Source organism: Choloepus didactylus, chromosome 9 (assembly GCF_015220235.1).
Source record: "Choloepus didactylus isolate mChoDid1 chromosome 9, mChoDid1.pri, whole genome shotgun sequence".
Taxonomy (NCBI): Eukaryota; Metazoa; Chordata; class Mammalia; order Pilosa; family Megalonychidae; genus Choloepus; species Choloepus didactylus.
In genome coordinates, this window is record NC_051315.1 from 14,926,311 (window position 1) to 14,952,286 (window position 25,976).

The following is a 25,976-nucleotide window of genomic DNA, read 5'->3' on the forward strand; positions in this document are numbered from 1 at the left end:
AAGTTGCTCTCTCCCTGCTGTGTACTGATGGTGAGGCCGTCCACCTGTTCACAGGGGCTGGACTCCCCATCAGTGAGCTGCGTGTGTGAGGATGGGCCTCAGGTGGGAGGGGGAGAGAGGGTCTGGCTTTGTCTTCTTGAATCTGGAAGAACTTCTGGGGTCTGGTGGTCTTGGGATGGGAGCTTGGACTATGCCCGGGAGGCTGGCCTGAGCCAGGCAGGGCCCTTGTCCCCGGCGCTTTCAGTGGTTGGAAAGCCCGCCCTGAGGCAGGTCCACTCTGCAGTGGGTATTGGCTTGTTGAAGTTGTCAGCCTGAGAAGTGCCTTTAGATGGTAAGTTCCAGAGGTGTTCTGACATTCATGAGTCAAATGAATGTGCCTGCCATATGCCCACTAGAAGCGTGAACTCTTTGTGGGCATGGGGTTTTGTCTGCTTTGTTCATTGTAGCCTGTTCCAGTTTGCTAATGCTGCCTTTTTGCAAAACACCAGAAATGGATTGGCTTTTATAAAAGAGTTTTATTTGGTTACAAAGTTACAATCTTAAGGACATAAAGTGTCCAAGATAAGGCGTCAGCAATCGGTTACCTTCACTGGAGGATGGCCAATGGAGTCTGGAAAAACCTCTGTTAGCTGGGAAGGCATGTGGCTGGCATCTGCTCCAGAGTTCTGGTTTCAAAACGGCTTTCTCCCAGGATGTTCCTCGCTAGGCTGCAGCTCCATAAAGATGTCACTCTTAGTTGCTCTTGGGGCATTTGTCCTCTCTTAGCTTCTCTGGAGCAAAAGTCTGCTTTCAAAGGCCATCTCCAAAATTCTCTGTAAACTGCAGCTCCTCTCTCAGTGCCAGTGTGTTCTTCAAAGTATCCCTCTTGGCTGTAGCAAGCTTGCTCCTTCTGCCTGAGCTTATATAGTGATCTAGTAAACTAATCAATGCTGAATGGGCAAGGCCACATCTCCATGGAAATTATCCAATCAGAGTTATCACCTACAGTTGGTGGGTCGCATCTCTATGGAAACAAATACTTAGCGGATTACAATCGAATCAACTCTAATACTTCTGCCCACACAAGACTGCATCAAAGATAATGGTGTTTGGGGGACATAATACATTCAAACCGGCACACATCTCCCTAAGTTTAATGGACCCTCACAATCACTTTTTAGTGGCCACTAAAATCTTTGGACAGAAAAGGATCTGCTTCTTAACAATAAAAAGTGTTTGAGAACCACTCATCTAATCTAACCCACTTGTTTTAGAATCAAGGCAACTGAGAGTTGGGGAACAGAAGCGGCTTGTCCAGAGTCCATGGCCTCCAGATTTCCAGTGGTGCTGGAGAAGAATCATCTTTGTGGAATTCAGTTTCAGCCTCAGAATAAAGAGCCAGTGAAAGTGCAAGCCTCCAGGCCACACACATCCAGGCTTCAAGAGTCAAGCAGAGAAGTGGAAATTTTTTAGGGAGTTTGACAGCCAAGCAGGCCCTCTTTGGGGAAGTTGGCCAAGCAAGGTTTTCTGCTACTGGGTTTTTGATTCGGTCAAGGCTTCCTGAACTTCTGCCTGGTTCTGGGTGTAGAGAGATGAATAATCCACAGGTAATTTGCTTGAGGGGCTAACATTTGGATTTCAGCTCAGAGGCCCTTGCACCTCATCTATGAGAGACATGGAATCCCTGGTCCACAGAGGATGTTCAGAAGTCAGAATCTTATTAGAATCACCCAGATGGGGAGCAGGTCTCCCCACTCTTATTTTCTACCCCAAAGCAAATGGAGAAACAGAGATTTCTCTCTCTCTCTCTTGCTGTGTGTGTGTGTGTGTGTGTGTGTGTGTGTGTGTGTGTGTGTGTGTGCAGGGGACTTATCAAGGAAGACAGCAGCTTTTTTTATGCTGTCCTCACTGCCAGTCCCCAGGGGAAGTCACATTTTGATTGAAACAGTGTCAGTCTCATTTGGCAGACCCATGTTCCTGTCCCTGCCATCAGGGGCTGGACAATGGCCCCCCCATGGCCTTTGTTCTGTTTTTACATACGCTCTCCCTTCCCCTCCCAGTTTAAGGTGGAAAGACTTTTTTTTTTCCGTTTCCCTGTGTAATAACAAATTGATTTTTTTTGTACATTGGATCCTCTTGTATTGGCATTTTATTTCTAGCCACCGTCACCACTTGACATCAGTCAAGGTCATCTCTGTGTATAAACCAGAGGCCCTGGCCCTGCACAAGTTGCCCAGGACACCTGACCTGTCCCCATCCTGGAAAACACCTGCAGGTCAGAAACACCTGTACGGCCAGCCAGGTCCTACTGATGCAGTGCCTTAGCCTCACCCATCCACAGCAGGCACAACTGTGTCTAGAGGGGTCCTTGAGGCTTAGTGGCGGGAACTCTGGGCACTTAATTCATTAGGGAGAGGGGCAGGGGTGTGGGAGTGCAACCTCACCCGCCCCCAGACCCAGAACAGGGCTGGGTCCACTTCCCAGATCCAGGTATGGGTGTTGGCTCATGAACACTGGGTGGCAAGAGGGACTAGGGCAAGTGCCTTCACTTCTGTAAGTCTCAGTTTCCCCCTCTGAAAAGCTGGGGTAGCAATAACACAGGTTTGAGGGCGGATTCAACAAACTTAGGCAGAAAGTCCCTGATAACGCCTGGCACAGATCATGTGCTCAAGCCAAGTTCCCATCCTTAGGCTTGCCTTGGATGTCTCCTGCAAGGAGGGGAGGACAGACAGGGGAGCTCTGTGGACTGGAGTTTGAGGCTGGAACAGGCTTGTGGATTTGATTCCTGCCACTCTGTGCTCCACTCCTGCTCCCAGCTGCAATGCCAAGTCCTCTGTGCAGGATGTGCGGGGTCCGAGGGGCTAGGGAGGGGCCTCCTTGGGAATCACCTAGACCTTTCTAGACCTCTCTCACCACAAGGCCCTGTTGGGATCAACCATCCCTTCATCCATCCAACCTAGCTGCGTCTCGGGCAGGGTGACAGCGTGGCTGGGAAGACAGATCAGGCGAGGTGGGTACTTGAAGCTGCTTGAATATCAGGAAGCAGGTGCCCATCAGTCTCCACGTGGGCAGGGAGCAGGTGCTGGCTGTCAGGCTCTCAGCAAGGGTGAGGACGTAGCAGGTGCTGACACCTAACTCCCAAGGGCGCTCAACTTACAGATATCTGGCTTCCCCCATCTCTACCCCTTAGCCTTTGGTCCCCAACACGCGACTTTTCCAAAGGGGCTGGATGGTTTCCCCAGGGAGAGCACTGCCTGCCCGAGTGGCTGGCATGTTTGACAGAAAGCATTCCAGATCCAGCCTGTCTGAACACATTTGTCTCATCCCCTTGCATCCAGCCAGCCCTGGAGACAAGACTAACCCTTCCTGACAGAATCAGTTCAGCCCTGTCCTCTGAGCAGGGCCCAGGGTGGGCAGGGGCTGGCTGGGCTCTCAGGCCACTGCAGTCAGAGGCCTGGTGGCCGGGGGAGGATGCAGGCCCCATGGAGCCCTGGGGACAGAGGCAGGCTGGGAGAGCGGGAGAGGGGAGATTCCCATCTCTGAGCTGTTCCCAGCCCTGAGGCATAAGGAGGGAGGGCAGCTGAGAGAGGGGCCTTGTTTATTTCCTCCCGCCTCCTTCCTTCCCCCTATACTGAGACCTAACTCTCACAAAAAAGCCCGCATGTTTGCAATCAGACTGCTCTGGGTTTGCATTCTGGGGGTGCAGGACAGAGGGGAGGGGTCATTGGGTAGAGCACTGCCCCTTGGGCATTGGAATAACAATGCTGGGGTGCCCACCCCCTCACTGGAGTTTTGCTCTCTGCAGCCTTTTGAAAAAAAGTGCAAACAACAATTCCTGTAAAAGCTCCTTCAAGACCTTTCCTCACGGAAGGACCCCAGGTGGAGGAAGGCAGCGGGGTTGCACGGTGTGAGAGAAGACGGCTGTCCAGGAGACGGAGGCAGACGGGGACCCACCCCGGGGCGTGTCTCCATCGCTTGTGAACAGGAACTAAAGGAGCGAAGGAAGGACTCAGCCACTTGGTCTTTGGGGATGTTGGAGGGGACGGCAAGGCCAGGCAGCTGGGATGCTAGTGGGATCCCAGGCAGGGGCCATGGCCAACCCCGCTTCAGCACTGGGCCAAGCGATGGGGTGGGCTGCTGGTGAGGCCAGAAGGGGAGCCATCACGGAGGTGCTCAGAGAGCCTGGGACATTTCTGAGGGCTTAAAGAGGGAAGGTGGGAAAGCTGGGGTCTCCCTAAGCTCTTGGGAAGCTCAGAGGACAGAGGAGATACAAATTCCTGGCCTCAAAATAATAGCAATAATCATCATACATTTATGACCCCCTTCAGCACTATGCACAGAGAGCAACCAGGTTTTGGGGTGTTTACCACTGCCAGGAGGGAATGCATATTCACGATCTCATGCAACCCTCCGTACCATAAGAGGGCAGAGCCTGAGACAGAGACGCGAGTAGACAGAGTTCTTTTGCCGTAAAAGAATTACCACAAACAACAGAAATTCATTCTCTCAGTTCTGGAGGTCAAAAAGCATCCGCAGGGCCGCGCACCCTCTGGAGGCTCCAGCGAGAATCACTCCTTGCCTCTCCCAGCTTCCGGGGGCTGCCAGCTTTCCTTGGCCTGAGGCCACAGCCATCTAGCCCTCCAATGTCTGGCTCTGCAGTCACACTGCCTCCTCTTCTGTAGGTCAATTCTCCCTCTTTGTGCCACTAGAAGGCCACCTGCTATGGGATTTAGGGCCCCTCTGGATAATCCCACTCATTTCAAGGTCTTTAACTAAATTACCTCGGCAAAGACCCTTTTTCCAAATACCATTTGCAGCTTCCAAGGATCACGGCGTGTACATATCTTTGTTGGGGGGTGGGGCAACTGTTACAGGAGGTGATTCCAGAAGACACCAGTGAGGGTGTGGAGGAGGTGAGACAGGGCTGGGAAAAGGGGTGGCACGCGCGTCTCAATTGCCCCTCTCAAAGGGCGCGGCGACAGGGGTATTTTCACACAACCTCCCTCCTCCCCGGGACCGGCCACCCCGGGCCCTCCGGCGCTCCCAATTGCAGCGGCCGAGTGCAGAGCGCGTTCCGGCCTCCAGGGGGCGCTGGCCGCAGCTCTGGCCGGGAGATGCGGGCTCCCGCCCCTGGAAGCGGGGCCGCAGGTCCCGGGCGGGGAGGGCACGGCCACCGCGGCGCTGCTGGTCCCGCCGCGCAGATGGTGAGACGAAGGCTCACGGGGGTCTTTTGCCCAAGGTCTCCCAGCTGGTCAGAGCCGCGCTGGGCTCCGACTTCAATCCCAGGCCCTTTCTACTCTAACCCGAGGCGGTTTCATTCTTCTTCTAGGGTGATGGGTGCCCCAGGGGGCAGGGAAACCCTCCCCCAGCCAGTGACCTGCTGCGCCGGGGACGAGATCGGTGCCCGGGAGGTGCCAGATCCCAGACAGATTGCCCTCCTTGGTGCCTTTGATTTGAACCTGGAAAAAAAGGTGGGAATCAAATTCTCTCTTTAATGCACCAGGTTGCTCGTTGTTAAAGGGCTGGGACTGTAATCTCTGTAGTTTACATAGAATGTTTGAGCCGGAAGGTGTTTTAAAAGTCTTCTTACCAGATCTGTTGTTTTACAGAGGACACAGCAGTGGAGCCAGGGAGGGGACAAAATGCACCCAGATGCATGGAGAGCTGGGGCAGAAGGAGAACTAAGTGTTTTCATAAGTGGGGTGTGCTTAAAGCAAGGTCCATTTGCACCACCACCTTTTGGCTAACACCTCCTACCTCCCCCATCATGCCTTTGGCTCCCACCCCTGAGGAGGAGGCCCCAGGCTGGGCTCAGTTTTCTGAACTGTGGAATGGGGAGATGCAGCAGTGACAAGTGGGTGAAGATGTTGCCCCCATGAGCCTGAACAACAGGGGTGGGAGTGGGGGGTGGAGTGGGGTGCTGCCTAGCTCCCTTCTGGTCCCAGAGCCCTTCTGTTACTGGGGAGCTGGGTTTCTCTCTACCTGAAGACTGCTTTATGAGTCAGATAAATGGGGACCTGGCAGGGTCCTTTAGAGAAAAAATTTCTACTCCCTTTAGAGGATCCAATTAATGGGCCCAGACTGACCCAGGATTGGTTGAGACCGGCTCCCACTTCAGCCCTGATGGCAGGCTCACTGCCCCAGGCTCCTCTTTGCTCCTCCTCTATTTCTACCAACTGGGAATAATCCCCCTTCCCCTTTTGCCTCCCCATATTTTCCCAAACTTCTGGGTTCCAAAGCCCTTTCCATGCCCTTGCATGTGGCTTTCTGAGGCTCAGAATGCCCTTCCTTTCTTTATCCTCTGATTCATAAAACCCAGATCAGATGCTCCCTTTTCTTGGGGAATCCCTCCTGCCCTTCCCAGTCAACCCTTCCTAGCTGTGGCCTGAGCCTAATGAATTTGGGCTAGAGGGGATTAAACGGTAATGATGGTCAGCTGCCACCAGGGGGCAGGCTACGCAGGCAGTGTAGGGTCAGGTACCCAGTCTGGACCCCAAGCAGGAAGTGGTCCTTGCATCACCGTGCACGGAAACTTGGAGCCCGGGGACGGCAGTCAGAGGGTCCATACACCCTGCTCTCAGCTGGTACCACCGGCGTCTGCAAAGCAGGGGGGAGGCAGAGGCTGGGAGCCCTCCGTGAAGAGGGGCTGAGGCAGGAATGTGGATTTAACAACAAGGCTCCAGAACAGGGAGTGGCATCCCAGGACAGGAGCTGCCTGGGACCTGAGAACCCCACGTGTGGGTTCTTACTGGCTCTTCCCCGAGAGGCACCCCCACAGAGTGCCCTTCACCATCCCTCCTGCTACCTGTGGCCTGCTGGGGGCTTGCCTGGATTTCACAGTGGAGAGGGGAGATCAGTGATGCTTCAAATACACATTTGCTTCTTCATGACATCACCAGCTAAAGGGCCCTTCCACATTTCCATGAACAACTTGATTGCTGAAAGTCTACTTGGCAATTAGAATCAAGATTCTGGTCTAGAGTGAGCCAAACCAGGCCAGCAGATCCTTCCCCAAATTCCTTCCCCAAGAGCCCCTGATCTCTCTGTATCTCCTGTGTTATGTGATTGCTTCTCTGTGCTTCTCTGTGTCTTGCCTCTTCAACCAGAGGCCCATGTCTTTCCACTGAGTCTGAGTCTGCTCAGTGCAATGCACAGGGCTGGGCATGCTGGAGGGGCACGGCTGCCCCCCACAAAGGAGAGGTGAGGGGTCTGGGCCCTGGGCCAGGCTCTGGACAAGAGGGCGAACTGGTCCTTATGGGCACTGGAGGACTGAGGGGGTCCATGTTGACCCTCCCCTCCCTCCATGAGCCTCTCCAGGACCTGGATGTCCTCCCCTTGGGTGGACTGTGAGGGCAGTTTTATGTGTCAACATGGCCGAGCTATGGTTCCCAGTTATTCAACACCTAGTTATTCTAGGTGTTGCAGTGTTATTGCTGTAGATGTGATTAATGTCCATAATTAGTTGACTCTATGGGAGATCATCCTTGATCATCTGGGTTGGCCTGATCCTATCAGTTGAAAGGCCTTAAGAGCAGAGCTGAGGATTCCTTCTGAAGAAGAAATTCTGCCTGTGGCCTACATGTTTGGCTCACGCCCAGGACTTCCAGCCCAGCCTCCCTGATGGTCTGCCCTCTGGGTTTCCACTGACCCTGCCAGCCCCCTACAATTGCAAAAGCTCTTGCTTGCAATAAATCTCTTAAGATCAACCTGCTATTGGTTCTGTCTCTTTGGTGGAACCCTGGCGACCATAGGTGGGCTGGGAAAGCTCCCTGCACCTGCAGAGGGGAGGAAGAATCAGAGGGAGACAGCAGTCTTGGGTCGGGCACTCTGTGGGCTCTGGGTATGCCGTGGGTATGGCCGTGGTGAATCTGGCTGCGCAGTGAGGGACGGAGCCAATGACACAATGCTGTGAGACTGTGGCTTCAAGCACAGTGACCTCCAGTCCCAAGGAGGGTGGTGCAGCAGGTCACTCAGCTCCAAAACACTGGGGACTCTGCCATCCTGAAGTCCAGCTGCCAGGGACTCTGCCATCCTGAGGGCGCTGTGGAGTGAGGGAATGAGAGAAGGCGGAGGAGGCACCCTGCTATCCTAAAGGCCTGTGGGCAAACAGAGGCGCACAGTGAGCACACAGAGGGCACACCGCAGGCACACAGAGGGCATACACACGGCACACAGTGGGTACACAGCAGGCACACACAGGGCACACAGTGGGTACACAGAGAGCACACAGTGGGCATACAGCAGGCACACAGGGCACACAGAGGGCACACAGCAGGTACACAGCAGGCACACAGTGAGCACACAGAGGGCACACAGCAGGCACACAGAGGGCATACACAGGGCACACAGTGGGTACACAGAGAGCACACAGAGGGAACACACAGGGCACACAGCAGGCGCACTCAGGGCACACAGCAGGTACACAGTGAGCACACAGTGGGCATACAGCAGGCACACAGGGCACACAGAGGGCACACAGCAGGTACATAGCAGGCACACAGTGAGCACACAGAGGACACACACAGGGCATATAGTGGGTACACAGAGAGCACACAGACGGAACACACAGGGCACACAGCAGGCACACTCAGAGCACACAGCAGGTACACAGCGAGCACACAGTGGGCATACAGCAGGCACACAGGGCATATAGTGGGTACACAGAGAGCACACAGCAGGCACACCCAGGGCACACAACAGGTACACAGTGAGCACACAGCAGGTACACAGCAGGCACACGGTGAACACACACAGGGCAAACAACAGGCACAGTGCAGGGACACAGCGGTCACACAGCGGGCACACACAGGGCACACAGCAGGCACAGTGGGCACACAGTGGGCACAGAGAGCACAGTGGCACACAGAAGATGCACTGCAGGCACAGAGGGAGCACACAGAGGGCACACAGTGAGCACACACAAGGTGCTTGGCAGACACACGGCCCACCGAAGGCACGTGGCAGTCACGCCTTCCCCTCTTCGCCCTGGGACTCAGGTGGGCAAGAGCAACGAGGGCTGCAGGGGAGTCACTGTGGGACCTGCCTGGACCTGTCTGAGCCCAGACCCGGCTGGGATGGTGCAGAGCTCAGCCACCTGCCCCCGCCCTGGCATAGCCATCCCGGGGCCTGGGCCCGCTGGCATTCCCCACACGTCCGAGGTGTCGTAGGATGCTGCTCCTGCTGCGCCCTCACTGCTCCGCTCAAGGCCACAGGCCAAGGCCGCCTCGTTTTTCCCGCAGACCCTTCCCATGTTTGTGTCAACACAGGCGATGTGCTCCTCCAGCTGGCTCGTCCTCCTGCATATAGAGTGGCTTTGCCAGCTGGTTCGCAGGACAACAGGAGAGCCTGGCAGGGGCAAGGCCCGGGATGGGGGCTGATGTGGGGTGTCTGCCCCTGGGCCTGCAGGGGGGCCTCTTACACAGCAGCACCCCCACCTCCACCCCACCCTGATACAACAGGGCCAGCCACAGTTTGATCCCAAACTGAGCCCCATGCCCTCATCTGCCCCCTTCCTGCTTTCACTGTGAGAAGGAAGGGGACAGGGAACAAAAGTGTCCTGAGTGCCTCTTACATGCCAGACACTTCAAACACACACTCCCATTTGTGCTTCTCCAGCACCGGCAGGGTGCTACTATGACACCAAGTTAGCAGGTTTGGAAGCTCCTGCTCAGACATTCTCACCAGCATAGCCAGAACCTAGCTCTGGTGCCAGGATCCCTTTTTTGTCCATGTCACTCACTGCTTGTCTGTGGTCTGCTTCTCAGCAATCCCTGGTATCCGGCTTTCCTGGGATACACAGAGCATCTTCTGTCGTTAGGGAAGCCGCTAGTATACAAATTCAGACTAAAGTGTTAGTGACTCACTGTTATCCTCCCCCAGAGTATCTGCATTTTAAGTAGGTTTCCTCCCAGAGAATGGCTCTGCCATGTGGCTGGGGGCTGAGGGAGACTATTTGGGGTTTGGAAGGATAGGGGAGGTGTGTGAAAGCTGGGTTGGAACAGGATGGAGCTGAGAGGCTAGAGGCTAATGTGTGGGCAGGCTTGTCTACTTGAACCACCGTTCACCTAAACTGCTCCCACCAGCCCCACCCTCTGACCTAAAGTTCCTCCTGTGGACTCTTTTGGCCTCTGGAGATGCCTCTTCTCCTGGGAGGGCTGTTGAACCCCCAGGCTCAAACTATGGATTCCAGTTTTTCTCTCACTGAAAGGAGGAGGAGGAGAGAGCAGTGGAGGTGACTTGGGGACAGACTGAGTGATTTGGGGACTGGAAAGTACCTTGATCCCTTGGAGCCATGGCCTTGGGCTCCCAGTATCTGTCCAGGGAGAGTCTCACTCAATTCTGTACCACCAGGTCTTGATTATGTCCATCTGACAGAGGAGGAAACTGAGGCCAAGAGATGGGGAAGTGACTGTGAGAGTCTGGCTGGGCCTAGACTTGCAGGAGGGAGGGCAGTGGGAGAGGGGAGGGGTGTCTCCCTCATCCCTTGCTGCTAGAGGGTCCCATCTTCTTGCCACACACTCATAGTTCTGCGTGGAGTTGGCAGGTGTTCCAGTATGCTAATGCTGCCTGTTATGCAAAACACCAGCAATGGATTGGCTTTCATAAAGCAGGTTTATTTGATTACATAGTTACAGTCTTAAGGCCATAAAGTGTCCCAGGTAATGCACCAACAATTGGGGACCTTCACTGGAAGACGGCCTGTGGCGTCCAGAAAACCTCTGTTAGCTGGGAAGGCATGTGGCTGGTGCCTGCTCCAAGTTCTGGTTTCAAAATGGCTTTCTCCCAGGATGTTCCTCTCTAGGCTTCTCCGGAACAAGAGTCTGCTTTCACTGGCCATCTTCAAACTGTCTCTCTTCTGCAGCACCTATCTCAGCTCCTGTGCATTCTCCAAAGTGTCCCTCTTGGCTGTAGCTGCTCTTCAAAATGTCACTCTCAGTTGCTCTTGGGGCTTTTCTCCTCTCTTAGCTTCTTCGAAGCAAAAGTCTGCTTCCAATGGCCATCTTCAAACTGTCTCTCCTCTGCAGTAGCAGTGAGCTCCTTCTGTCTGAGCTTATATAGTGCTCTAGTAAACTAATCAAGGCCCACACTGAATGGACAGGGCCATGCCTCCATGGAAATTATCTAACCAGAGTTATCACCCACAGTTGGGTGGGTTGCATCTCCATGGAAACACTCAATCAAAGAATTACAATCTAATCAACTCTAATGTGTCTGCCCACAAGATTGCATCAAAGAGTATGGCTTTTTCTGGGGGACATAATACATTGAAACTGGCATAGCAGGCCAGTTGGTTTTGGTGAGCTTAGGAGAAAACTACTAAGGAATTTGAATTTTGGACAATTGCTGTATCTGCACCTCCTCCTGGAAATCCCTGGATTCCACTTTCCTTTTCTTCTCTTTCCAAGAGGGAAAACCCAAGATATATATGTGAAGAGTCAGTGGGGAGCAGCAGCAGGGTGGACATTCAGCTCCAATCCTCTCTTGAGCCCCAAGAGGCAAGTTTTTGCCAATGTTTTAAGATGAGGGACAGGTTCAGAAAAGAGAAGTGACTTGCTCATGGTCCCTCTGCTAGTAAGTAGAGGAAGCAAGAGCCACCCACGCCCTTCTCGTCGTCATGCCCATGAATGACAGAGGACTTCTTGTGTAGCTCCTCCCAGGCAACTTGCAAGCATTCGTTTAACTGGTTGATCAAAGAATTAATTAAGCAAATGCATGATGAGCACCAAGTGACTCCCAGGCATCGTGCTGAGCGCTGGGGATAAGCATCTAGGGACAAACTGATTGCAGTTCTTATCTTCAAAGAGGTCATAGTACATAGCGGGAGAGGCATATGAAGTGATAACCACAGGCTATTATGACAAATCTTCTAATCAAGGCAATGATGAGCCAAAATGTTATAGCAAGAAATAAGAGGGTGATTAACTTTTGCTAGAGGGGTTCATGGAAGGCTTCTCCTAGGAGGAAACATTTGAATTCAGTTCTGAAGGCTAAAAGGAATTCACCAGAAGACCGAAGTGGAGAGAAGGGCATCCTAGAAGGGGGGAAATGAAAGAGCTTGTGCAAATGCTGCAGAAGCACAGAACTGCACAGGGTTACTAGGAGGGCCTTCCAGAGACAATGAGGTTTGCAATCATTAGCACCCCTTCAATAATATTATTAATATAATAATAATAAATAATATTAGCCCACAGTTTTATACAGCTTACTGCATGCCAGGTGCTCTTCTAAGAGTTTTCTGTGTATAAACTCATTTAACTCTCAGAATGACCCTATAAAGTAAGTACTATTATTATTTCCATTTCACAGATGAGTAAAGAGTGGCACAAAGAAATCAAAGAATTTGCTCTAGGCAGCACAGCTAGTCAAGGGCAGAGCCAAGATTGGAACCCAAGCAAGAATGTTCTAGAATCTATGCTGTAATTGATACATAAAATCAGGCTAAATATTTCTGGGGGAAAAAAAATAACAGAGTGACTATTGGCATAGTAAATTTTCCGAAAAGTGCTTCAGTAAAGCAAGTAAACCAACAACACTTTTGATCCAGAGTTTTCTAAACCAAGTTTACCTGGGAACACTTTTTTCTTTCAAAGATGAATTTCATGGAAAGCCTTTTGGGAATGGCTGCCTTGTTCCCAAGAATGACTCCAAGGGAGGCCAGACTCTGGTTGGGAGACAGGTGCTGGAGGACACTTTTGATCCCTGATGACCCCCAAATCAGGCCTGCTGGGTGGCTGTCTTCCCGTGGAGCTGTAGGCCCCCATGAGCTGAATCTCCAGGGATCATGGGCTCCTTCCACAAATTTCAAAAACCAAGAAAATAAAAAATATGGTTAGACTTTGGAGGAAGCCCTTTTGATGTTGTCAGGCTACATTTTTAGCCTCATGCTTGATTTCTCTCTCTCTTTACTGGGAAGAAAGCTGACTGTTGGAGAGGATAAGTGGTTGCCTCATTACAGCTGTGTTTCCCAGGACATGTGTGTGTGTGTGTGTGTGTGTGCACGTGTGAGAGAGAAAGAGGGGGAGCATGTGAGTATGTGAGTATGTGTGCATCAATGAGGGAATATATAAGTGTGTGAGGGAGTGTTATGGGTGTGTGTGAGTGTGTCTTTGAGAGTTGTGTGTGTGTGTGTGTGTGTGTGAGTGATGGCACATTTGTGAATGTGTGAGCACGGCAGAGTGGGTAGCCAAGAGGCAGGAAAGTAGGGGACCAGAGAGAATAGAACAGCTCCTCTCAGCCTCTGGCCCCGCTGACCCGCCAGGGGGGGATGTCTTTTGTGTCGGGGTGGGGTCAGGAGAGGGAGGGCAAATAAACAGTGCTCAACATTCCCACCCAGAGCTCTGGCGTTGCATCAAAGCCTGGGAACATGAGCTAATTCTTGGATTTCTGAAACTCAATCGCTTCCTGCCAAGGGAAGTCCAGCAGCCACCGCCATTAGCACCACGGACAGCGACAGGCTGGGTAGGGGACCCTGGGGAAAGAACAGACAGACACAGATGTGTGGTGTCTGCGTGGATTCTCCACAACCAGTGGGACTGAGTTTTGGTAGGCTCATAGGGTATTTTTGCACTGTGTAGATGGGGGTCTCAGCTGGACTCGCTGTCATTTATCCCTCCCCTGTCCCATCAAACTGACCCAGGGACCCAGAGAGTGGTGACAAGGTGAGGGTGATGGTATGGGCAGACATCTCTGTGCCTTCCAGCAATGCACAGGGGATGTGACTGGGCTTCCAGAAACACAGCGGCACTGTACTGCTTGATTTCCACCTCACTCCCACCCCCCATATCTGCTTCCTCTCTTCCACTGCAGTGTCTTCAGGGCTTGATGTCTCTTCAGTGCTTACCCAGCCCAGGGCAGCTGACCAGCTGATGGGGGTGCCATGGGTGGATGGGCCCTGCTCCATGGCCAAGTCCCACATGTACATGAACAAAGGGCTGAGTCTCCCTCTAGGGAAATCCAACATGGTCTCGGAGAAACTTTTGAATCAAAAGCTTGCTTCCCCCACCAATCAGTAGGTTCAGATGTGGAGACTTGCCTTACTAACAGCGATGGTCAGCAGGAGTCTTCTAAGAAAAAGCAAACCGATAGGCACCCCCATCTCTTAGGCTGCTGTGGGCTTGCCCAGGGGGGGAAACATGTCTAGCACTGGGCTTTCCCATCGCATTTTGCTCCATCCCACAAATGCATGTTGAGTGTCCAGTCCCACAGCTAGCCCTGTGGGGCTGAGAGACAAAATGACAGGGTGTTTGCCTGGAGAATGTACAGCATCTTCAAAGGGAAAGCTGCTCAGAAAAGACAGGGTCCTGCTCGGGCCATCTGAGATGGCCACAAGCCACACATGACACTGCAGCCCTGGGCATAGGTGGCTGGGGTGAGGCCAGGTCCACACTGGCAGATGCTGTCAGGAAGCTGGAAAGGAGGAGGTTGGAAGAGGCTTGCTCAGCTTGCAGGGGCCAGAGCACTTCTGCTTTCAGCTGGCTCCCCCATGCACAGAGTATGCATTTGGTAAATACTTGCTGCAAGGATGAACAGATAAACTGCTGCACCCTGCCTCCCTGAGAATTGAGAAAAGCAGAGGTGGCAGGGTGGCCCGATGGCTGGGTCTCTGGCTGGCATATGTGGGAAAAGGCTGGCTTGGTGGGGGAGGGCCAGCTTATATCACTCTCACCTTGGGTTTTGGGGTGGAGAGGGAGCTGGGGCCTGGGGGAAAGGACACCCAGGGACAGCAACAGACTGTGGCAGGGCTGGCTCCTCAGAGGATGGATAATTAGGGCTCCTCCTGCCATCTCCGAGAGGGCCTGGTGAGGGCTTTCTGGGGCTGGCTGGCCCTCTTGACTGAAATGTGTTGCTGCTTCTTCTGAGCTAATGGGCCCAGAGCCACTTCCTCATTGGCCCATGAGCAGGCCCATCGGGATACCTTTGGGGGCTGGGATGGAGCATTCAGCCCCCACCACCTTCAGCTGTGGGCAGCTCAGGAGCTGGAACTGGAAATGGAGACAGGCCCTTGGGTCACAGTGGCCCAGACTCTCCAAGCTGTGGGTGCCTGTGTGCTTGGGCTGGCATGTCCTCTGGGCTGCGATTCTGGGTGCTTGTTCCTGCCTGAAGGGGCACCCAGCCTCTCACCCAGTGCAAAATACTTTTCTCCTTGCTTTTCTTTCAAAGCAATCACTCAATAAACACATGTGAAAGGCTGAGGGGTTGGGGGATGGATATATGGAGAGAGGTACAGGGCAAGGCTTACTACAATATCTCCTCAAACCCAAAAGTGATGCACACAGTAAACAGAGCTGGAGGAGGGGGGAATGAATACTTGTGGTGGGAAAAGGCTGGATGGGGATGGTGGCACGTGCAGCCTACTGAACACACCAGTCTGTGTACACTGGCCTCTTCCTGTGCCCCACACAGCCTTGGACATCACCCCTCCTGCCCTCCACCCAGCCCTTTCACTGGTCTTCTAAGGCTCTGCTCTAGCTCCTCATCCTGGGACAGGCTTACTTAAGGGCTGTGGCCACAGTGACTTACTTTGAGCAACCCCTTGCTGTCCATACCATTTGTCTACAGCTATAACATCTAAATAATAGATAACTTACATGGTTGCTTTCATGTTTTCTGTTTATTAGTCTTGTCCCTCCAACTAAACTGTCAGCTCTTTAGCAAGGACATCACCCCAAAGCCCCCCTCTCATAGCTGCATGGTAGGCACCAATATGATTCCTATGAGAGAATGGGTGAGTAAATAAATGAATGAGTAAGGGAAAGAAACATAGGAAAAAGGAAAGAAAAAAGAGAACAGAGAGAAGGAAGGAAGGAAGGAAGGAAGGAAAAGAGGAAGGGAGGCAGGGAAGGAAGAGAGGAAGGAGGGAGGGAGGGAGGATGGTGTGGAGATGTATATGAGCGAGTGTGCTTGTGTGTGTGTGCTCAGGCAAGGAAAAAGGAAAGAGAGCTAAACTTTCATCTTCTGTGGTAGGAAGTTAATAGATAATGGTTAAAGGGAAAAATCAAGAACTCACCCTTCAAGCATGGTATTTAGAGATGGGGAAGGTAGTTTCAAAGTAGTTAAATAGTTTAAATAGCCTCTGGAAAAGAGGAAATGGGTGAAGAGAAGGCCTAGGATTAATGTTTTTCGTAACAAGCCTTATCAAACCAGTTGTTCTCAACTATGCACATGTATAATGGCAATGAAAATTAAAACATAAAAAGAAAAATACACGAAGGAAGGAGGGAGGGAGGAAGGAAAGAAACCATCACGGGTTTTGCAGAGGCTAATGGAAATCTGCATAGCTGGCAAGGTTGCTGTTCTTTCTTGGCCCTCCTGTCTTACTCTTCCACCACGGAGACTACGTTATATTTTTAACCTAATGAGATCATATTGTTGTGAACTTCAAGCAATATAAAACAATCACGCCATTGTAAACTACTTACCGAGCACTTCCTACGTCCTCATGATGTCTCCCGCCTCCAGAGGCTCGCAGTTGAGCTGGGAGGCAAGAGTGACACACTCATGAAGCCTTCAGCAGAACGGGCTGGTGGCTGAGGGCTCCAGATCTGGTGGGACACGTCTCTGACATCCCAGCAGCACCTGGAGCAACAATTGGGAAAATTATGTACAAAAAAGGCATTTGCAAATATATATATTTATCTCCATTTCCTCTTCTGTAAAACAGGGGCATATACTTCATAGGGCTGCTGTGAGTATTAAAAGAATAAACGTATCTAATACCCTTGGCACAGTGCCTGGGACACGGTCAGGGCTCGGTAAGTATTACCTATCAGTGTCATTGTTGCTGAAGATGTCAAACTTCAATTGAACTTCTATTCTGAGTCAGCTACTGAGAACTTCAGGTACCGGATCAAGCAAGCTCTCTCCTGATTGTTGATTTTTCCCTCCCTACTGTATCATTTTCATTAGTAGGTAAACACGCTCAGCTTTCTCCCATCTTTCACCTTGACTCCTTGATCCCATGGCAGCCTCTGGCTGCCACCCAAAGTCTCTGTCCTCCTCTGACATCTCAAGATCATACATACAATGTCTCCATTTCCTCATCTGTGTTCACTCTTCAAGCCCCTGTAGTCTAGCATCCCCTCTACCCCCCACCCAACTGGGAAGGATCTTGTTAAGGTCTCTGTATGAGTCAGGCTAGGCCAACGGCTATAACAAATAATCCCTTAATGTCAGTAGCTTAGCCCGATACACATTTATTTCTCATCCAGGTTACTGTTCAGTGTGGACAGTTGGCATGGGCAAGAGGGGAGAGGGGGCTCTGCCCCACTCATTCATTCAGAGACCCAGGCTCTACTCATCCAGAGGCTCCCTACCCCTGGGACCCCAGAGTCCTCTGTGTCCAGCTGCCAGATAAAGGAGCAGAGAGCTTGGAAGACTGCATGGCAGGTTTTAGGGTCCAGGCCTGAAAAAGGCTTCTGCCATTTCTACCGACATTCCACTGGCCAGAGTTCAGTCCCATGAACTCACTATTCTGAAGGGGAGTCTGGGAGATTGAGTTTGGCTCTGCCCAAAGGAACATGAAATGATTTTGTGAACAGACAGAATTATCAGTGCCTCAGTCCCAACAACGCACCCAATGGACACCTTACTCATCTTACTCCACCTCTTGGCAGCTTTCCAAATAGCTGGCCACATTGTCCTCCTTGAAATGCTCTCCTCTCCTGGCTTTCTTCCTCAGTCTGGCTGCTGCTTCTCAGTCTCTATTGCCGATTTCCCTTTCTCCTCCCTTACCCAATCCCTAAAAGGCTGGATGGTGTGGGATCATCGGGAGGTTCCAGCTCTAGCTCTAGCTCTAGCTCTAGCTTTCCTCTCTCCCTTCCTCTCTCTTCCATTCCCATGGCTACATATCTCATCCGTATCCTGAAGACTGTCTGGTTTTTATCCCCATTTTTGACCCACTTCTGTGTGCTAGCCTCATGCCCATTGCCCGTAGGATGTCTTATTTGGATGTCTCACTGGCATTTCAAACTTATTCCCCAAACTGAGCTCATGGCTCCTCCCTCAATATACCCCTTTGCATGTTTACTCACCCAGTTGCTCAAACCAGATCTTAATAGCTACCCTTGATTTCCTCTCCTCCCTTAGCTTCCGTCTGGAATCCATCAGCAAAATCCATAGCTTCCACGTTCAAAATACACTTCCCTTTGTTCCAGATCCAGGCACCATTACCTTCAGCCTGGATTGTGCAATAGCATTCCAGCTGGTCTCCCCAGTTCTGCTCCTCTGCCCATCTCCACTCACCACACAGATGTTTAGCTGCAAACCCAAGTGATATGGATAGAAAGAGGTGGAGGAAGCCCTGGACCATGTCTATATTGTTCACCACTGTATACTCAGCACACAGCATGGTGCCTGGCATACCACGGGGTCGATGAATATTTGTTGAACAAATGAATGACACAGTGCATGCATGCATGAATGAATAACACAATTCCTGCTCTCCTGGAGCTCACGGCCTGATGGGGGAGGCTGACGAGCAACCAAATATTCGTATGTCTGATACATGTTGGCAGAGGTGTGGGCCCACTAGGGACTCTAGGGTTCATGGGCAGGGATGTCAACTCTGCTGGGGGAGAGGTTAGCAAAGGCTTCTGAAAATGAGGTGACACTTAGCTGGGACATGAAGGACAATTAGGAGTTATTACAGAGAGATGAGTGACAGCACAGGCATTCCAGGTTGAAGAAACTGTAGCGCAGACAAAGGGGGAGTGGAGACCATTGCTGAAAGTGGGGGTCCACTGGAGAACCAACCAAGAAGCGTGTGGTCAAACTATATGTTACGGACGGCAAGGGCATTTTTTCTTTTTTTATAATTCAGTTTTATTGAAATACATTCACATACCATACAATCATCCATGGTATACAATCAACTATTCACAGTACGATCATATAGTTATTCATTCATCGCCACAATCTATTTCTGAACATTTTCCTTCCATCAGAAAGAATCAGAATAAGAAAAAAAAATTAAAGTAATAAAAGAACACCCAAACCATTCCCCCCATCCCACCCTATTGTCATTTAGTTTATGTGCCCACTTTTCTACCCATCCATCCATACACTAGACAAAGGGAGTGTGATCCACAAGGCCTTCACCCCTTATAATCTATATTATTACACAATCGTCTTCAGGAGTTCAGACTACTGGGTTGGAGTTTGGTAGTTTCAGGTATTTACTTCTAGTTATTTCCATACATTAAAACCTAAGAGGTGTTATTTATATAGTGCATAAGAATGTCCACCAGAGTGACCTCTTGACTCCACTTGAAATCTCTCAGCCATTGAAAGTATTTTGTCTCATTTTGCATCCCCCTTTTGGTCAAGAAGATATTCTCAATTCCATGATCCTGGGTCCAGATTCATCCCTGGGACTCATATCCTGCGTTGCCAGGGAGATTTACACACCTGGGAGTCGGGTCACAAGTAGGGGGGAGGGCAGTGAGTTCACCTGCTGAGGTGGCTTAGTTAGAGAGAGAGGCCACATCTGAGCAACAAAGAAGTACTCAGGGGGAGACTCTTAGGCACAATTATATGCAAGTTTAGCCTCTCCTTTGCAGTAATGAGCTCCACAAGGGCAAGTCCCATGATTGAGGGCTCAGCACATCAGACCGCCAGTCCCAATGTTTGTGACAACATCAACACCAGTCCAGGTGAGGATGTCCAACACATCCGCACCTTCCCCCAGATCCTCGGGGGAAGGAGGAGGCTGTAAATATATTTTTTATTCTCTGCCCAAATTACTTTGGGATGTGTCACTATTTCATTCTAACCTATACCAACCCACCGTATCTCACTTCCTATTCAAAGCTCCATGAAATTGTGGTGTTTGAACAAACCGACTGTAGAGTTATACTGTTTAGAAAATATAGATCCTGCACCAAATAGACATCTCTTCCCTTGGTCACACATGGAAGCTGAAGTTTTAAAACACAGTCAGTTTCGACCTTTACCCTTTGGCCCGGTTTAAGGCAAGGGCATTTTGAGTTGCGAAGGCGGTGGTGACCGGTTAGTGCATAGTTGGTGGTTCATGGATATTGGTGCAAAGAATGCAGGCTGGATTCCTAAGGACAATTTAGGGGAGATTGGAGTGTTGACTGGGTCTTAAAACGTAAAATCACAATATGCTAATAAAGGCCATAATTAATATTGATGAGAAGACAGTCTACAATGATGTGGCTCACTCAGGGGAAGCAGAGAAGTCAGGCGGATGAAGAGGTGTGCCATGCACTCCAGCAGGCCACTCTGTCTGGCCCTGCCACTGGGACAGGGGGAGGACCTCGTGAGTCATGCAGCTGCTGAGCAGGAGTCTGCCTTCTCTCTGTCTGCCCCAGATGCTGCTGTCCCCACCACCCAGTGGAGGACTGGCCTTGGGAGGAAGCCCTCCCTGCCCACAAGGCTACAGGAAACGAGGAATGTGGAGTCCCAGGAAGGGTGCTTTCTGCGTGAGGTCTGCAAGTGTGAAAACCTGGGTCTCTAGCCTTCACTCTGTCTCGTGTCTTCCCTGCCCAGATCCTGCAGCGGCAAACCCACACAGACTCTGGGATGCAGCCTGCAGGGCTGGGGAATTCAAACTGAGTGAGCGTCCACCTGAAAAATGTTTCTCCAGGTGGAACTGGTGACAGGGCATGTGCTGGGCAGCTTTGTTGGAGGCCGGGAAGCCACCGCAGGGCAGGCTGAGGGGAACGTGGAAGAATCTGGAAGGATACAGTGTGAGGGTGATTTTGGGTCTCCCTCTCTTTTCAGTCACACCCCCACCAACCCCACCCTGCTTCTTGCCCACAGGTTTCATCTCAGTGGTCGTAAGCAAACGATGGCAGAGGCCCAAAGCAGCCTCTTTAATAATGATTATTATTAGTTAATTACTGGTTAATAACAATAATAGGTAGCCTTGCACTGAGCACTTACCATATATCAGGTATTGTACGAGGGCCGTTACATCAATTAACTCATGTAATCCTGATAACTCTGAGCTGTTTACTTTTGTCAGTCCCATTCTATACACATGGAGACTGAGGCTCAGAGAGGTGAAGTAATATGCCCAAAGTCACACAGAGGAGAAGTAGCAGAGCCAGGACTGGAACCAGGTGATGCGGCTCACCATTCTAGGGGTTCTTTGGGGAAGGGAGGGGAGAGACTTCCCAGATCCAGGAAACCAGGGAAGGATGTAACTAAAAGCCAGCTGTTGATGCTGTGTGCACTGGCAGGTTGTCCAAGCCCCGATCTGGATGGGAGGACGATGTTCCTGGCCTTTGTTTCTTCATCTGGGTGATGGGTTGTCACAAGGAGTGAAGACAGGAGCTGTGTGGAGTGCCTGATACATAAAACGTGTGCAAAAATTACGAGTTTCCCTCCTCCTTCTCTCCTGGGTAAAGTCGGCCTCAGGCCAGGGCCGGTCATTCTTTCTACAAATATGTATGAGGACCTCAAGTGTGTCAGATCTTCCACCAGGCCCTGGGAAATACAGAGACTAAAGAAGAGCTGGGTGGGGAAATGGTCCAGAGGAACTGGGGGCTACAAAACAGGTATCTGAGAAACAAACATTCTCTTCAAAGCAGTAGCCTCAGGAGGGCACATGATTGTTCCCAAGACACTGTGCTTTGTAAAACCGGCATGTTGGCCCTTGGGATCTCCTCCCTACCCGCTAGGCCTGGGAACTCTGCCACATCAGGGAGTTCTGGGTCGGGAGCCAGACTTTGGGAGAAGGGAACAACCTGCCCAAAATCACGCGGCCCCTCAGGGCAAGGGCGGAACTGGCACACAGGGCTTTTGATTTCTGACCTGGTGGTCTTCCTAACAGCCAGGGGCCTCTCCTGTCCCTGCTTTATCCTCAGATGTTGCTTTGGAGAGAAGACTGTTTTGCAAGCCTGGTGGCCCAGCTTAGTCAGGACCTTGGCTCGGAATGGTTTGGGATTATTATCATTGTTTAAATATAACTAAGCCCACCTCACAGGAGGAGGGAGCTGAGGATGTCCCAGGGGCTGAGTCTGCATCTGTCTGGCACTGTCAGGGTTCTCAGAGGTTGCTGAGTACACAGGTAGCAAGCCAGGGCCAGGAGACAAGCATTGGTGTTTCTGAATGGATTTTATATAGAGGACAAGGGCCAGCCCTAAGACCAACAGCTGCTTGTGTTTGGGACTACAAGGAATCTTCAAAGAGTTGTTGTTGGTCTGTTGTTGGTGGTCTGTAGGAGCCTACTTAGCTCTGAGTCCTTAGGCCAGGTGAGAGAAAGACATTCCAGAAGCAAGGTGTGTTCAATTCTGAAAAAGTGTCTGGGGAGGCATTCAGAAAGTCCTTCCCGGGTGGGCCTCACAGGGTGGAGTGGTTGTCCTTGGCCTGGCAGGCAGCAGGGTGGCCTAGGCCACCTCCGAAGGCCGTACCTGCCACCAGGATTCGGGGTGCCTTCGTGGCGGTCCGGGACAGTCTGTGTGCGCCCCGTGAGCGCGCGCCAGGGCGTTTGTGCGTGTGGTCAGTGGGAGGCGCGTGAGAGCCGCGGCCGGAGGGTGTGTCTGAGGCGCCCGGGCCGAGGGCTGCGCCCGCTGCGCCCACTTGTGGCTTCTCCAGCCGGCAGGCAGCACCGCGCCTTTGCCGCCTTTGCGGGGGACGCCGCCGGATAGGAGGACGCGAGGCTGATGACATGAGGGCGCCGTCTCCCGAGTGATGGCAGTGCGCGCTGCCTCGCCGCCTCCGCCGCTCAGCCCCGGACTCCTTACGTCAGGGTAGCTGGGTCCCCCCTCCGCGCGGGAGCCAGCGAGCAGCGGGGAGAGCAGCGCAGAGCGCGCGGCGGAGCCCGGGAGCCCTCACCACGCGCGGAGCCCCGCCGAGTCTCGGCGTGCCGAGCCGACAGGAGGCGACTGCCGCGGAGCCCGCGCGGGACGCCGCACCCGGACGGGTCTACCGGCCGCCATCGCCCGCACCCGTGGGGTGCCCGGCTCGTGCTGCGCGCCCCCAGCCATGCGCGCCGGGCTCCGCGGCTCTCCCGAGCAGCCCCAACGCGGCGGGCACCAGAGTCCGCGCCGGGGCTCCTCTCGCTGAAGTAGTTAGGCGGCTGGGGCAGGGGGTCGCCACGTCGGGGGCGCGGCCGGGACTCGCCGAGTTGACCCCCGAGCGCGGAGAGCGGGACCGCCCGCGCCGCACCACCATTACTTCTCCCGGAGGCAAGGAGGAGCTGGTGGCGGTCGCCTCCCGGCTGTGGCAGCGGCGGCGGCGCGCCTGCCTGGCGGCCGTCGGCGTGCTCCTGGCCATGGCGCTCGGGCTGCTCATCGCGGTGCCGCTGCTGCTGCAGGCGGCGCCCCCCGGCGCGGCGCACTACGAGATGATGGGCACCTGCCGCATGATCTGCGATCCGTACAGCGCCGCACCCGGCGGGGGGCCCGTGGGCGCCAAGGCGCTGCCGCCGGGACCCAGCACGGCCGCCCTGGAAGTCATGCAGGACCTCAGCGCCAACCCTCCATCCCCTTTCATCCAGGGACCCAAGGGAGACCCTGGGCGACCTGGCAAGCCGGGACCTCGGGGGCCCCCTGGAGAGCCAGGCCCCCCTGGGCCCAGGGGCCCCCCGGGAGAGAAGGGCGACTCGGGGCGGCCGGGGCTGCCGGGGCTGCAGTTGACGGCAGGCGCAGCAGGCGGCGTCGGGGTGGCGGGCGGCGGAGCCGCGGTCGGCGGCGACTCCGAGGGCGAGGTGACCGGCGCGCTGAGCGCCGCCTTCAGCGGCCCCAAGATCGCCTTCTACGTGGGTCTCAAGAGCCCCCACGAAGGGTACGAGGTGCTCAAGTTCGACGACGTGGTCACCAATCTCGGCAATCACTACGACCCCACCACGGGCAAGTTCAGCTGCCAGGTACGCGGCATCTACTTCTTCACCTACCACATCCTCATGCGCGGCGGCGACGGCACCAGCATGTGGGCGGACCTCTGCAAGAACGGGCAGGTTAGTGACGCCCATCCCCGCCGGTCCCCGCAGGCTCTCACCGGCCCTCTCTCCTGCCCCGCGCCCCTATCCTCGCCCGGGGAACCCAGACCCCATTCTGGCCAATCGCGAGCGCCTGAGCGAGCGCGGACGGATAGTGCGCCGCTGGGCCACAGCCCTCCGCTTCCCAACGCGCGCTGGCCGTGCTTACACCAGCGTAGCGCCTCCCGGGAGATTGGGCCCCTAGCGTCCAGAGACGCGGCTATCCAAATTACACACCCGCTATCTTGAACTCGCCTGCATGCCTGCGACCTTCTGTGGTTCCTCGGAAACCTTATTTTTTCAGCCCCCCTGTGTGTCGGGTCGCCCCTTTGCCCTCCAGCCTCCTTTCCTCTGTACCCTTCTCTGCTGGGTCAGCGTCCCCCCCTCCCCCCCAAATTTCCCGGCTGCGCAGAGGAGGGGGAGGGGAAGGAAGTGACCGACTTGGAGAGAGGGCGAGGAGTAGGGGTGGGAGCGTGGCCAGCTGGGGATGTGCCAGGTGGGGGACCGGGCAAGGGCCCAGGTAGAGAGGTCCGCCTACCCACCCGCTGTTGCGACTCGCCCCCAGGTCCGGGCCAGCGCCATCGCGCAGGACGCGGACCAGAACTATGACTACGCCAGCAACAGCGTGGTGCTGCACCTCGACTCAGGGGACGAGGTGTACGTGAAGCTGGACGGCGGGAAGGCGCACGGAGGCAATAACAACAAGTACAGCACCTTCTCGGGCTTTCTTCTGTACCCGGACTAGGGGCGCGGGAACCGCAAGGGGGCTTGGCGGTAGGCCGCCCCATCTCCCCGGGGGAGGGGCGCACGGCTCCTCGGCGAGGGCCACTCTGACTTCATACGTCCTGACATCTCTGTTGGAAAAGACTCATCCCTGCTGTCCTCCCTGCCCCGCCCCCAGCTCGCCGCGCCCTGGGCTACGCCCCCACTCCTGTCCCCAACCCGGGAAGGAAAACGGGGAAGCCAAGTGGCTTGCTGAACGTGAACCCGACCCCGGCGGCGGCACAGATGTCGCAAACCTGATTGGACTGTACAGGGCAGGGGGACGAAGGGGGCGCCTGCTTTCTTCCAGTTATCCAGCTCCGAGGGCCCGAGGCAGGGCCGCGGCTCTGGCTAGGGAGGTAGGCCCCAGTCAGCACGGGCTCCCTGGGGCGTTCTTTCTTGTGACCTGGTATCCTTGTGCGAATTTCCCTGTCCATCTGCCAAAAACTCACCTGCAGCAGAATCCCAGCAAACGGAAAATTCACATCTCCACACGGCTCTCCCAATTCAGTTCCACTGCGATGCATTAAATTATGTTTTTAGACCATTGGCTCAGATGTCTCTATGGGGTGGTGCCTGGGCTGTGGCTCTAGACATATCCTTTTGAGGACCTAAGCAGGGTCTAAACTAGCCCCAGCTACTACCCACTTGCCAGCCACTGGCTTGTCCCTGCCAACCTGGGGTGTGTGAAAAGTTGCAGAGAGATGGGGGAGCAGTGTCCCACCCTTTACCGGAGGGTCTCCCCAGGGCTGCACCCCTAACCTTTGGAGGGGGGAGTTAGAGGATGAGAGGAGAGAAATGGTGTCCAAGCTCTGGCAAGTTGAGAGACTGTCCTTGCAGCTGTGAGAGCAGGTCAAAGGGGAAAGAGGTTTCTGGGAAGAAAGAAGGGATGTGAATATCTGCAAAATGAGAGGCCTAAGGAGGCCCTTGGGGAGTGGTGATCTGTGGGGTGTTTGGTTCTGTAAAGGAAGTGGCAACCCCCTACCCCCCCCCACACACACACACTCAGGCACATCCTCACTCACTCCCACACCAGTTGCACCCACATGTCTCAGGACAGCTGGTCAACCGAGGCAATACTGTGGCTCATCCAGTTTCTTGAATCCACCCAAGGGTGTGAGATAAGTGAGAAAGTCCCTCACCTCCACCCCCTTGTCTCAGGTCTTCCCTGCCTGTGTCCACCGTATTTTGAGTTCCTGCTCTGAACCTCCCCGTGTTCATTCTGCCTTCTCTCTTTGGGTTTCTGTCCACACAAGCCGGGTGCCCCCAACATGGTTTTGATTTTCTTCAT

The 25,976-nt window shown here is 53.5% G+C and overlaps 1 protein-coding gene across 1 annotated transcript; it reads left to right on the plus strand.

Moving 5' to 3' along the window:
- The first annotated feature begins 23,218 nt into the window (after positions 1–23,218).
- Positions 23,219–25,237, plus strand: C1QL2 (complement C1q like 2). The gene is made up of 2 exons (XM_037849995.1): positions 23,219–23,902; positions 24,489–25,237. The coding sequence occupies exons 1-2, from the start codon at positions 23,219–23,221 to the stop codon at positions 24,666–24,668; spliced, it is 864 nt and encodes a 287-aa protein (XP_037705923.1). The 3' UTR covers positions 24,669–25,237.
- The last annotated feature ends 739 nt before the right edge of the window (positions 25,238–25,976 follow it).